Source organism: Oncorhynchus gorbuscha, linkage group LG07 (assembly GCF_021184085.1).
Source record: "Oncorhynchus gorbuscha isolate QuinsamMale2020 ecotype Even-year linkage group LG07, OgorEven_v1.0, whole genome shotgun sequence".
NCBI lineage: Eukaryota > Metazoa > Chordata > Actinopteri > Salmoniformes > Salmonidae > Oncorhynchus > Oncorhynchus gorbuscha.
This window is the reverse complement of record NC_060179.1, coordinates 69,562,381-69,575,520: the sequence shown is the minus strand read 5'-3', so window position 1 is coordinate 69,575,520 and position 13,140 is coordinate 69,562,381. Positions and strand designations below refer to the sequence as shown.

The following is a 13,140-nucleotide window of genomic DNA, read 5'->3' as shown; positions in this document are numbered from 1 at the left end:
AGTATTCAGACCCCTTCCCATTTCCCACATTTTGTTACATTACAGCCTTATTCTAAAATGGATTAAATAAAAACGTTCCCTCATCAATCTACACACAATACCCCATAAATGTATTAAAAATAAAAAATCTGAAATACCTTATTTACATAAGTATTCAGACCCTTTGCTTTGAGACTTGAAATTGAGCTCAGGTTCATCCAGTTTCCGTTGATCATCATTGAGATGTTTCTACAAGTTGATTGGAGTCCACCTGTGGTAAATTCAATTGATTGGACATGATTTGGAAAGGCACACACCTGTCCATATAAGGTCCCACAGTTGACAGTGCACTTCAAAGCAAAAACCAAGAAGTGAGGTCGAAGGCATTGTCTGTAGAGCTCCTAGACAGGATTGTGTCGAGGTACAGATCTGAGGAAGGGTAGCAAAAAATGTTGGCAGCATTGAAGGTCCCCAAGAACACAGTGACCTCCATTCATAAATGGAAGAAGTTTGGAACCCACAAGACTCTTCCTCGAGCTGGCTGCCCAGCCAAGCTGAGCAATCGGGGGAGAAAGGCCTTGTTTGTGGAGGCGACCAAGGACCCAATGGCCACTCTGACAGCACCAGAGTTCCTCTGTGGAGATGGGAGAACCTTATAGAATGACAACCATCTCTGCAGAACTCCACCAATCTGGTCTTTATGGTAGAGGGGCCAGACGGAAGCCACTCTTCAGTAAAAAACACATGACAGCCCGCTTGGAGTTTGCTAAAAAGGCACCTAAAGACTCTCAGACCATGAGAAACAAGATTCTCTGGTCTGATGAAACCAAGATGGAACTATTTGGCCTGAATGCCAAGCGTCACGTCTGGAGGAATCCTGGCACCATCCCTACGGTGGTGGCAGCATCATGTGGTGGGGATGTTTTTCAGCGTCAGGGACTGGTAGACTAGTCAGGCTCGAGCGAAAGATGAACGGAGCAAAGTACAGAGATCCTTGATGAAAACCTGCTCCAGAGCACTCAGGACTTCAGACTGGAGTGAAGGTTCACCTTCCAACAGGACAATGACCTTAAGCACACAGCCAAGACAACGCAGGAGTGGCTTCGGGACAAGTCTCTGAATGTCCTTGATTGAACATCTCTGGAGAAACCGTGAAATAGCTGTGCATCCGAGCTGACAGAGCTTGAGAGGATCTGCAGAGAAGAATGGGAGAAACTCCCCAAATACAGATGTGCCAAGCTTGTAGCATCATACCCAAGAAGACTTGAGGCTGTAATTGCTTCCAAAGGTGCTTCAACAAAGTACACAGTAAAGGGTCTGAACAGTTATGTAAATGTGATTTAAATAAATAAATTATGTGCAAACATTTCTCAGAACCTGTTTTTGCTTTGTCATTATGGGGTATTGTGTGTAGATTTATGAGGGGGAAAAAACTATTTAATAGATTTTAGAATAAGGCTATAACCTAACAAAATGTGGAAAAAGTCAAGGGGTCTGAATATTTTCTGAATTAACTATATATAGAGTGTGCGACTCTCTTCATTTATTTTAGAGCTTACAGTTTATTCGCCTTTAGTCAGCACCCCTACACTAAATCATTTTCTCTGTGTGTGCGCCAGGTCATGCTTTTTATTGGGTTCCAAATATAACTATTTTTGTAAGAGTGTGGATGGACACTACATTTCCCATTCCTCAGTCAGGAGAGATTAACTTCATTTTATATTGTAACATTCCAGGAACCTTAAATTATGTTTTGTACCTACAACTTTGCCTTGGACCAGACGCCAGATAAAATACAGTTTCAGGAAGCACCTTAATTTGGGTCCCAATGTCCGTATCAGGGGCCATATATTAGCAAGCGTCTCAGAGTAGGAGTGCTGATCTTGGATCAGTCCCCCCTGTCCATGTAATCGAATAGCTTGTGATCCAAGGCTAAACTGATCCTAGATCCACACGCTGCAACGCTTTGGCTGCATTTACACAGGCAGCCCAATTCTGATAGTTTTTCCACTAATTGGTCTTTTGACCAATCACATTAGATCTTTTCACATCAGATCTTTTTCAGAGCTGATCTAATTGGCCAAAAGACCAATAGTGAAAACAATATCATAATTGAGCTGCCTGTATAAACACTGCCTTTGTGAATATGGGCCTAGGATATTTACATGAATTAATGATTCATTGATTTTATTTTGGGTTAAACCATTTGTACAGTTTAAAAACAGTATCTAAAAGTACAAGAAACACAGATTAAGACACATAAAATGTAAAAATACTTATTTTCAATGTGGTTGTCAGAAGACATACCCTGTTTACCCTGTTTTTGTCCAAAACCTTGAGTACCAGCCAGTCTTCATGTCCATGCCAGCAGCAAGTTTGCGTCCCAAATGGCACCCTATTTCCTGCATAGTGCACTACTTTTGGCACATAGTGGACTACCAAATGGCAACCTATTCCCTGCATAGTGTACTACTTTTGGCACATAGTGGACTACTCCTCACCAGTGTTGGGGAGTAGTTCCACTACTTGTAATTCAACTAGTAATTGAACTACGTTTTGCAGCAGCTTGGTGGTAGTTAAACGCAATTAAAATCTTATCGTGTTTTCAGTAGTTTTCTTGGCATGTATCGGTGTACCTAACTTCTATCTAGAACAACCCACTAGGCATACATGTTTTACAAAAACAACCCCCTATTGTTCTCTCTCTCTCTCTGACCACTGGGAAATTAATGGAAAACTCCACCCAAAAATGATATTTTTGTATTTGTTTCATTAGTCCTTTGTTGACATAGTCCCTAAATGTTTTTCTTGTCAGAACTCAAGTTTTCCATATACTGTATGTAACTTTCAAAATACAGAAATTGTCCCCAATTGTCCCCATTTTTCATCATATGGTGCTGCGTTTTGCATCATATGGGGATGATTTCTGTATTTTGAAAGTTCATACAGTATCTTGAAAAGTTGAGTTCTGACAAGCAAAACATTTTGGGACTATGTTTTCCTTTAAGACCACACTCACTTTCTGGCTGTCACACGGATCTCATTGCACTCTTAACATCTTACTACAGAGTGATGTGTTCTTGCTGTCATGTGTCTCAACTTTGTATTACATATCGTTTTTCACGAGGTCATTTTGATTCGGTGAACTACTTATTCATAGTAACTTTAGTTAAACGAACAATATTTGTCTTATGGCTAGCTTTACTGTAGCTCAACTGCTTCCAGTGTGAAATAATGGTACACTATATTTTCATCATAGCTTCCCCAACACTGTGCATTATATAGGGAATAGAGTGGCATTTGGGACACCACATCCTCATTAGCATCTAAATCAGACTCTGTAAGAGCCAGCAACTATTATAATCAGACTTCAGGCAAGGGAAGGGTTGGGGTGTGGTGGGTCTAGTAAAGAAAAACAGCAGATAAAAATCGAAGCATTTCTAAATTCCACCCAAGAAATTTAATTTCCCTTCGATCCTCTTCCAAGATCACTCTGACCTTCAGTTCTCGCTACATTTCTAAGTGCATACTAATGGGAATTAACAGGACACAGAACATATTGTTCTTATCTTGAATTACTGTATGTCTGTCTCGTGCAATCTTGTAGCATAAGCAAAAAAATTGACGGACTGTCTATGATATCAAAATGATCATTTTCACCACATTCTAAGGATATACGGTGTTTGTTTACAATAACATTGTTTACAAAAACATTTGTAAAACACGTTTATATGTTGGGTTTTGGTGGAGTAGTACAGCCGTTGAACTAAACTCCTGAGGCACTTATAAATAATGTTCTTCAATAATCAATGGTAGTATACCATTAATCTTTAAAAAATGTTGTTTGTTTTTATCGCAGATTGACTATTTAATAGTGCTAATTGTATAATCCCAAATGAAAAAAGTTTCTGACAGTCTCAAGCAAACAATCCATCATGTCTGTGCTTTCACTGACCTCTGCTGGTTGAGAGGTGGTGTTGCAGCAGAGACTAATCTGTTTATCCTCGTCTTCGTTGCTGGAGAGGGGTTTCGGTATCTAGACCTCCAGCTAAACGTACATTCATACTGTATATTACGTCTTCTGACAGCTAACTTTCTAGCTCCACCCACAATTCCGGGACTCCATAGCGTTCCCAGAAAGCATGGATTATTGAATCATTATTAGTTTTACACTTCAGACATCACTGCCATTGTGCTGTATTTTGTCTCTTGTATAATTCATTACATACAGTAGTTTATACTGCTTTAAGTGTACATTTTCGTTAACTGTAATTTCGTTAGTTATGCTCCAACTTTCCCTCCATCTTGTGCCAACATAAATTATTTTAAAGTCTAAATTGCAATAGTTTATATATTTTTTTAGGAGAATGTCAGTTGGATAAGCTCTCTGCAAGGTTTTGTATATCTTCCCTATCATGTGAACATCCTTATCTGACTCAAATAAGATTCACTCAAGGTTGCGTGAGGGCCAACATATTTTTAATCGAAATATTGTGATATGTACCTTTTAAATTGCATATATTTGAAACTATCTACTTTTGTGAGTCCAAAATTACTTTTGAATTCTCTCATGGAAATAAATGCAATTCATGTTACCAAGTCATTTATGGTTTCTTATGCCTTTAGTTTTCAATGTGGACCAGTTTATCAGTGAATTCTGAAAAGCTACCCAAGGATTATTCGACAAGGTTGTGTTTTAAGGGAGTAATATTGGTTCTTGTAGAGTAAGTTTAATTTTCTTCCATATTTTTATAGTGTTCTTAACTATGAAGTTGTTCATGGTCTTAGCTTTATCTTTTGAAAAATGAGGTACTGAGCTGGGCCGGCAGGGCTTCCACCAGGGTATCTCGCTCCTTCCTCCAGTTCAGTAGGTCCTGTTCCTTCTCACTGAGCTGGGCCGGCAGGGCTTCCACCAGGGTATCTCGCTCCTTCCTCCATTTCAGTAGTTCCTGTTCCTTCTCACTGAGCTGGGCCGGCAGGGCTTCCACCAGGGTATCTCGCTCCTTCCTCCATTTCAGTAGTTCCTGTTCCTTCTCACTGAGCTGGGCCGGCAGGGCTTCCACCAGGGTATCTCGCTCCTTCCTCCAGTTCAGTAGGTCCTGTTCCTTCCCACTGAGCTGGGCCGGCAGGGCTTCCACCAGGGTATCTCGCTCCTTCCTCCATTTCAGTAGTTCCTGTTCCTTCTCACTGAGCTGGGCCGGCAGGGCTTCCACCAGGGTATCTCGCTCCTTCCTCCATTTCAGTAGGTCCTGTTCCTTCTCACTGAGCTGGGCCGGCAGGGCTTCCACCAGGATATCTCGCTCCTTCCTCCATTTCAGTAGGTCCTGTTCCTTCTCACTGAGCTGGGCCGGCAGGGCTTCCACCAGGGTATCTCGCTCCTTCCTCCATTTCAGTAGTTCCTGTTCCTTCCCACTGAGCTGGGCCGGCAGGGCTTCCACCACGCTATCTCGCTCCTTCCTCCATTTCAGTAGGTCCTGTTCCTTCTCACTGAGCTGGGCCGACAGGGCTTCCACCAGGGTTATACACAGAGGAGTTTCTTTAGACACAGTAGAGGGTAAAGCAGCTCTATTCTAAGGGTAATTTGTACAGGGAGCTATTTTACCAATTGGGTTTGCTGTTTGATGTGTGGCTCGGGGTCGTCTGCAAACTTTCTCATCTCCTGGTTCCTCTTGTACTCTGCCTTAGATCATATCCATATGTCCACATCTCTATGATTTACTTGCACAGATCTTCCTTAGTCTTCCTTTGTCTGTTTTTAAAACCACAATCCTGAATTCGTCAGCCAAACAGCAGCCCCTTCACCTGATTTGGTATAAAGCTGAGGGATGGGGCTGGAGAAAGCCAAGGTAAACTGATCCAATCTTATATTCAGAGAATTTGTGAATGCAAGGACCACCCAGTTTAATATTTTGAAGCTATAGGCTACACTGTTTGCTTACAGAGACTCAAATATCAAAAACATTTACAATGGATCACAAAATAAGTATTTGAAAATATCAGATTGGTTTATTGACTTAAACAAACAATAAATAACAAGCATAATATACAGATTAACTTTACAATAAATACAAAACTCAGTGAGGTCTCTTGACGCTTTGCATTCTAGTCTTTTCTAAAAAAAAAAACATCAAAAATATCACTCAAATTATTTCCTATTTAAAACATTCTCTAAACCAACAACAACTTTCCATTCCAGCTCACTACTATCACTTCTCTCTGTGTGTTTAGACTGAAACAGGTGAATGTAACCAGAAACTAGCTTTGGTTAATACTCATTTTTTGTTCAAAGTCTTTTGAGCATACAATTGTACTGTAAGTATTCCAGTAACATATCACCTTGTAAAATCCCACAGTACATGCAATTGCATTTGTCTTGCTCTTGCTCTTGTTGCTGGTGATTCTCTGATCCACCTCTACGCAGACGACACCATTCTGTATACATCTGGCCCTTCTTTGGACACTGTGCTAACAAACCTCCAAATTAACTTCAATGCCATACAACACTCCTTCCGAGGCCTCCAACGGCTTTTAAATGCAAGTAAAACTAAGTGCGTGCTCTTCAACCGATTGCTGCACGCACCCTCACGCCTGACTAGCATCACTACTCTGGACAGTTCTGACTTAGAATATGTCGACAATTACAAATACCTAGGTGTCTGGTTAGACTGTAAACTCTCCTTCCAGACTCACATTAAGCATCCAAAATTAAATCTAGAATCAGCTTCCTATTTCGCAACAAAGCCTCCTTCACTCATGCTGCCAAACATACCCTCGTAAAACTGACCGTCCTACCGATCCTTGACTTCGGCGATGTCATTTACAAAATAGCCCCCAACACTCTACTCAGCAAATTGGATGTAGTCTATCACAGTACCATCCGTTTTGTCACCAAAGCCCCATATACTGCCCACCACTGCGACCTGTATGCTCTCATTGGCTGGCCCTCACTACATATTTGTCGCCAAACCCACTGGCTCCAGATCATCTGTCTCTGCTAGGTAAAGCCCCACCTTATCTCAGCTCACTGGTCACTATAGCAACATCCACCCGTAGCACGCGCTCCAGCAGGTATATTTCACTGGTTTTCCCCGAAGCAACACTTCCTTTGGCCACCTTTCCTTCCAGTTCTCTGCTGCCAATGATTGGAACAAATTGCAAAAATCCATGAAGCTGGAGTCTTATATATCTCCCTCTCTAACTTTAAGCATCAGCTGTCAGAGCAGCTTACACAGCCAATCTGGAAATCTGGAAATAGCACACCCAACTACCTCATCCCCATATTGTTACTTATCCTCTTGCTCTTTTGCACCCCAGTATCACATCATCATCACTCCAGTGTTAACGCTAAATTGTCATTTATTTTGCCTCTATGGCCTATTTATTGCCTTACCTCCCTACTCTTCTACATTTGCACACACTGTACATAGATTTTTCTATTGTGTTATTGACTGTACGTTTGTTTATGTGTAACACTGTGTTGTTGTTTTTGCTTTGCTTTGCTTTATCTTGACCAGGTCGCAGTTGTAAATGAGAACTTGTTCTCAACTGCCCTACCTGGTTAAATAAAGGTTAAATAAAAATAAAACCAACAATCACATAAATCTCCCCAGAATCTCAATAGCCAACCTCAACACAACATCAAAATGCATGGAAGCTACAGCTCTAACATTGGCCAGCAATATCGGCATTCAACAATTCTATCAGTATCAGTTATCAATGACAATCTGAATGAATGGATGGATTTCAATAGCCATAGATAGATCCCCAAGACCTTGAGAAGTCATTGTTCTATTTAACATTGTTGCTGTTACACAGGAGGTTTTTAGCACCACTCTGCCAGGCCAGAAGATTCTCACTAGGGGACTTGCCTTCCTGCAACGGGAAAAAACACAAACATCCAAATGAACTAAGCATTTGTAAAATGGATCACCTTACTGTATCAAACATCAATATTCAAATGGACTGTAAATGGTGCTATGCTCACACAATAGCCAGTAACAATCATACCGACGTCACTGGAATATACTCAATGAATGTGAAAAGATGAGCCAAAATTGTATGAGGACAGACATGTTGGATGATTATGGAGTACTTACACTGTTCTTAGTTTTAAGACTGGCTCCATACATCAGCAGCAGCCTGATCATTTTGAATCGGTTTATCCTCACAGCATCGTGCATGGGTGTGTCTCCATCCTAGTCATAAACAAAGTAGCTATTAAAAACGCAATACACAACCATACTATACAATAGTGCAAATCAAATCAAATCCAAATGTATTGGTCACATACACATATTTAGCAGCCTCATTAAATATAAATTAAATAGTACCCGCAAAACACCAGTCTCAACGTCAACAGTGAAGAGGCGACTCCGGGATGCTGACCTTCTAGGCTGAGTTGCAAAGAAAAAGCCATATCTCAGACTGGCCAATAAAAATAAAAGATTAAGATGGGCAAAAGAACACAGACACTGGACAGAGGAACTCTACCTAGAAGGTCAGCATCCCGGAGTCGCCTCTTTACCGTTGACGTTGAGACTGGTGTTTTGTGGGTACTATTTAATGAAGCTGCCAGTTGAGGACTTGTGAGACGTCTGTTTCTCTAACTAGACACTCTAATGTCCTCTTGCTCAGTTGTGCACTGGGGCCTCCCACTCCTCTTTCTATTCTGGTTAGACCCAGTTTGTGCTGTTCTGTGAAGGGAGTAGTACACAGCATTGTACGAGATCTTTAGTTTCTTGGCAATTTTCTCGCATGGAATAGCCTTCATTTCTCAGAACAAGAATAGACTGACGAGTTTCAGAAGAAATGTATTTGTTTCTGTCCATTTTGAGCCTGTAATCGAACCCACAAATGCTGATGCTCCAGATACTCAACTAGTCTAAAGAAGGCCCGTTTTATTGCTTCTTTAATCAGGACAGTTTTCAGCTGTGCTAACATAATTGCAAAAGGGTTTTCTAATGATCAATTAGCCTTTTAAAATTATAAACTTGTATTAGCTAACACAACGTGCCATTTGAACACAGGAGTGATGGTTGCTGATAATGGTCCTCTGTACGCCTATGTAGATATTCCATTAAAAATCAGCCATTTCCAGCTACAATAGTCATTTCCAACATTAACAGACACTGTATTTCTGATCAATCTTATGTTATTTTAATGGACAAAAAAAAGCTTTTCTTTCAAAAACAAGGACATTTCTAAGTGACCCCAAACTTTTGATCGGTAATGTAAATATTAGGAAGAGCAATGTCGGAGTGGCATTGACTAAAATACAGTAGAATAGAATACAGTATATACATGTGTAAAGCAGTATGTAAACATTATTAAAGTGGCTAGTGTTCCATTATTAAAGTGGCCAGTGATTCCAAGTCCATGTACTATATATAGGGCAGCAGCCTCTAAGAGTAACTGGGTGGTAGCCGGCAAGTGATGGCTATTTAACAGCCTTGAGATAGAAGCTATTTTTCAGTCTCTCGGTCCCAGCTTTGATGCACCTGTACTGACCTCGCCTTCTGGATGATAGCGGGAGTACAAATGATAGCATGGAGTACAATTGGTGGGTTTGCGAAGCCTCTCTGTGATTTGCCCCATGCTTGCATTTGTCATATTAGGGTTTGTATGTCTTACTCTGTCTTTAGCGTTGACATCTGCTCCACAGTGGATGAGGTGCTCAGCACATTCATTGTGTCCCGTCCTCACTGCCACATGGAGAGGAGTGCTGCGCAGCTGAGAGAAAACAGAGAGGAGGGGGGGGGGTCAGACCACAAACACAGACTGCTCAACTATCCATATACCATTTAATAGGCTCTATATATGGCTCTGTTCTGTATATATCCCTAAGTAAAACGCTATATGTTTTTGATGTTGGGCATCACAAATTGGGTTTAAGGGCTCTCTGTCTCAGTGTTGTACCTTGTCTCTGGAGTTGAACTTCCCTCCTTCATTGAGAAGCAGCTCCAGAGTAGTCAAGCTGCCTCCCCTGCAGGCCCAGTGTACTGAAGTGGCATCCAACTGGAGGGAGTGGGCAAAACAAACAGTGTTAGGATGATGACAGTTCCCAGCCATTCTGAACCATTTCCCATGTACTGTATGTAATTAGAGCTCTGATGAGTGATTGAGTGAGCAAGTGAGTAAGAGTGTGTGTATGCTTGCATGACTGCGTGAGTATCTGAGTTTGTGACTAAGAGAAAGAGAACTTACTCTGTCTTTCTTCTCAATGGAAGCCCCAGCCTCCAGCAGTCTCTTCACAATCTCCACATGGCCCTTGGATGAGGCTTTGTGTAGTGCTGTCCTTAGGAACTGTAAGAGAGGGAGGGCAGACAGAGTTAAGTGAGATTCGTTTGGCTTCCTGTTACTTGTCCTGTGGCATTGTGAGACTAGTGCTATATTGGCCTTCGGCTGTCTGTAACTCAAGATGTTGTATCTCGATCAATGTAGCTTCTGGCATGTCAAAAGACTTACTTAGATGGCTGTCCATGTGTCATCATAAGAGAGACATGATGTGGTACTCACATGATCACCGACGTTGGGGTCACCTCCATCTGACAGGTACTTCTCAATCACAGGCAGTTTATTTTCCATAGCTGCTTTCAGGAACGTGTCTTCATCGACTGTGTCGGGCTGTGTGACAATGAAAAGAGACATGTTGCATTAGCTTAGTGCCGTTTGACTTGTTTTAATCCGTTGCCGGCCTTTCTACATTGAATTCCCTCGTCTTGATTATGGTGAGGAATTTTAAAGAAAGAAGGAGAGAAAGATTGTGTAGAGTGAATAGTGGCGGGACGTACAATGATCTCTGGCTCTGGTTCTTTCCTGTTCTGCACCTTCCTCTCCCTCCTCCTCTTCCTCAGTTTCAGGATGTTGAAAAGGTCATCCACGGTCTCTAGTTTCAGCCGGCCTGATTTGTCGGTCTGAAAAGGAATAAGGTATACAGAATGTTGGGCCACATTTTGGAAGGCAAGTAGAATGTTCAGTGTTTCTAATTGAGTACTAAGCATATGAGGAGCTAAAAACTCACATTGAGATTGACAACTGTGATCTCCTCCTGAGTGCTGTTCACATTCTCCTCTGGGATAAAGTCTTTGTGTGACCTCCGGCCATCCTGTTTCTCCTGGTTGACGGCTGCCTCGTACACACTCTCTGAACACGCCCCCGATAGGTGCTGGCCTGCCTCCTTTCCCTCACACCTTTTACCAGTGACCTGGGAGAGAAAACAGATTGGAGATGAGCTGGCCATCCACCTAAGCAGTACTTTCTATTCCAAGAAATGAAAAAACAGAATGGAGGACAGGTAGCCATTCACAACAAAGCCTTCCCTCTGTGAGATGTTTCTGTCCTAATAAAGGACCAAAGATTGGGGTGCTAATAGAGAAATGTGTGCTGTCTAATGTCCAACTCATTTACAGACTGATCAAAGCCAACCCTTTTAGATGACTGGGCAGACAACCAACTGCTGGATTATTTTGGACCAAATGAAAACCATAATGTTTTGTTAATTGTATGTACAGATAGATGTAGGATCTTAATTTGAGCATGTTTGCTACAACAGAAAAAAAATCCTGCAGTAACAAGAAATGTGAATTATTATGATACAGTTGTCATGAAAAGTGGAGATTACCAAACGGAAAGATCTCCTACAGAGCCTACTCTAGCCTTTTGGGGGCCCTAAACGAGATTTGGTTGCCCCCCCCCCCCCTTGCAGGCAAAACATTTTAGTGGCTCCCTTCTTGACAGCAGAGATGTTTTTGTTTTAAAGTACATTTCCTGCAATTCTACATATTTCGCCATGGGGTGTAGAGAAAATGTTGCCGTTGTAAAACTAGTGCTCTGCAGTTCTACACAGCAATTTTATAAGACATTTCCTGAAATTCTATACATTTTGCCATGATTTATACCATTTTAGTAATATCATAGTGAGAGTGACTTAAAAAATGTATGAGGGCCCCCTGGAGGACAGGGCCTCTAGGCATGTGCCCTGCATGCCCGATTGCTATTCAGCTATGATTACTACAAGATTAGATAGCTGGCTAGACTAATTTACCAATATAAAAATTGTTAGTTGACATTGCTAATTGAGTGACTGTCAGTGATTGGCATAACAAGATGCCATGATTTATACCATTTTAGTAATATCATAGTGAGAGTGACTTAAAAAAATGTATGAGGGCCCCCTGGAGGACAGGGCCTCTAGGCATGTGCCCTGCATGCCCGATTGCTATTCAGCTATGATTACTACAAGATTAGATAGCTGGCTAGACTAATTTACCAATATAAAAATTGTTAGTTGACATTGCTAATTGAGTGACTGTCAGTGATTGGCATAACAAGATAAAAATGTCGAACTTGCACCTTATATATATTCTACGAGTCTAACTCTCAACAGTAAATTAATTGAGAGCCAGACAGAGGCCCTAAGCGCTTATGCCTGGAGCCGGCCCTGTCTACCTATCAGAGACTAACTAATATTGTCAGCAACAACATCTAGAATGCCCAAACCCAGAGGAAATAATGGATTAGGCAGAGTGAATCCCGATCACACATGCAAAAAACAACCTACCAGCTCTTCAACGCTGTGCAGTCCCATGTCTAGTCTGTCTGTGTGATAAAAAGTATTCCAGTGTCTCAACTCCCGAAGTGGCCAGTGTCAATTCTGTTCTGGGTGAGGATGAGATCCATCATCTCTTATATAGCCTACGAGTTTGTGATTAGGAACCCCAAAAAAACAGAAATGAGGTCATGTTTCCCGCTATTTACCCTTTACCATCTCGCGCAGCCCCAGCCAAGGTGTCTCGTCAGTGGTCACGCCTGGCATGCGTCCGTGGTATGCGCTGATGTCACCATTGATGGCTTGTAAAAATGTAATTCCTTAACCGCTAGACACCTTCAATCATTTGCACCCTCCTCATAGATAAGGTGACATCGCAGAATGCCTGCCTAATGGCTAGTCAGTCAGAGCTGATTTATTGCGCGGACGGTGACAAAACTTCTCAACTATGCGCTTCCGTTCGTGATACCCACTCGCACTTGCCATAAACAGCTGACTGACACATGCAGCTTGAGTTCGAAACGCACAAGGTCATACGGTAAAAAGGTACATGATGAGAGGTCCTTACCTCATATATGCTGCTATTTAAAGACAACAACGAACAGTGCCACAAA

The 13,140-nt window shown here is 41.7% G+C and overlaps 1 protein-coding gene across 1 annotated transcript; it reads right to left on the bottom strand.

The window, feature by feature from the left end:
* Positions 1 to 7,439: 7,439 nt before the first annotated feature.
* ankrd1a (ankyrin repeat domain 1a (cardiac muscle)) lies at positions 7,440 to 12,939 on the bottom strand. The gene is made up of 9 exons (XM_046355309.1): positions 12,539 to 12,939; positions 11,000 to 11,182; positions 10,770 to 10,892; positions 10,495 to 10,602; positions 10,183 to 10,281; positions 9,895 to 9,993; positions 9,610 to 9,708; positions 8,076 to 8,174; positions 7,440 to 7,851 (listed from the first exon to the last, which is right to left on the bottom strand). Exons 1-9 carry the CDS (start codon positions 12,563 to 12,565, stop codon positions 7,768 to 7,770), a joined length of 921 nt encoding a protein of 306 aa, XP_046211265.1. The 5' UTR covers positions 12,566 to 12,939; the 3' UTR covers positions 7,440 to 7,767.
* Between the last annotated feature and the right edge of the window lie 201 nt (positions 12,940 to 13,140).

Excerpts from the sequence above, each read along its gene's own strand:
- ankrd1a (XM_046355309.1), bottom strand. The coding sequence starts at position 12,565 with ATGGGACTGCACAGCGTTGAAGAGCTG. Across the intron at positions 10,893-10,999 it reads TCACAGTTGTCAATCTCAAT|ACCGACAAATCAGGCCGGCT; the intron begins GTGAGTTTTTAG and ends ATTCCTTTTCAG. Across the intron at positions 7,852-8,075 it reads GTCTTAAAACTAAGAACAGT|GAAGGCAAGTCCCCTAGTGA; the intron begins GTAAGTACTCCA and ends TTCCCGTTGCAG.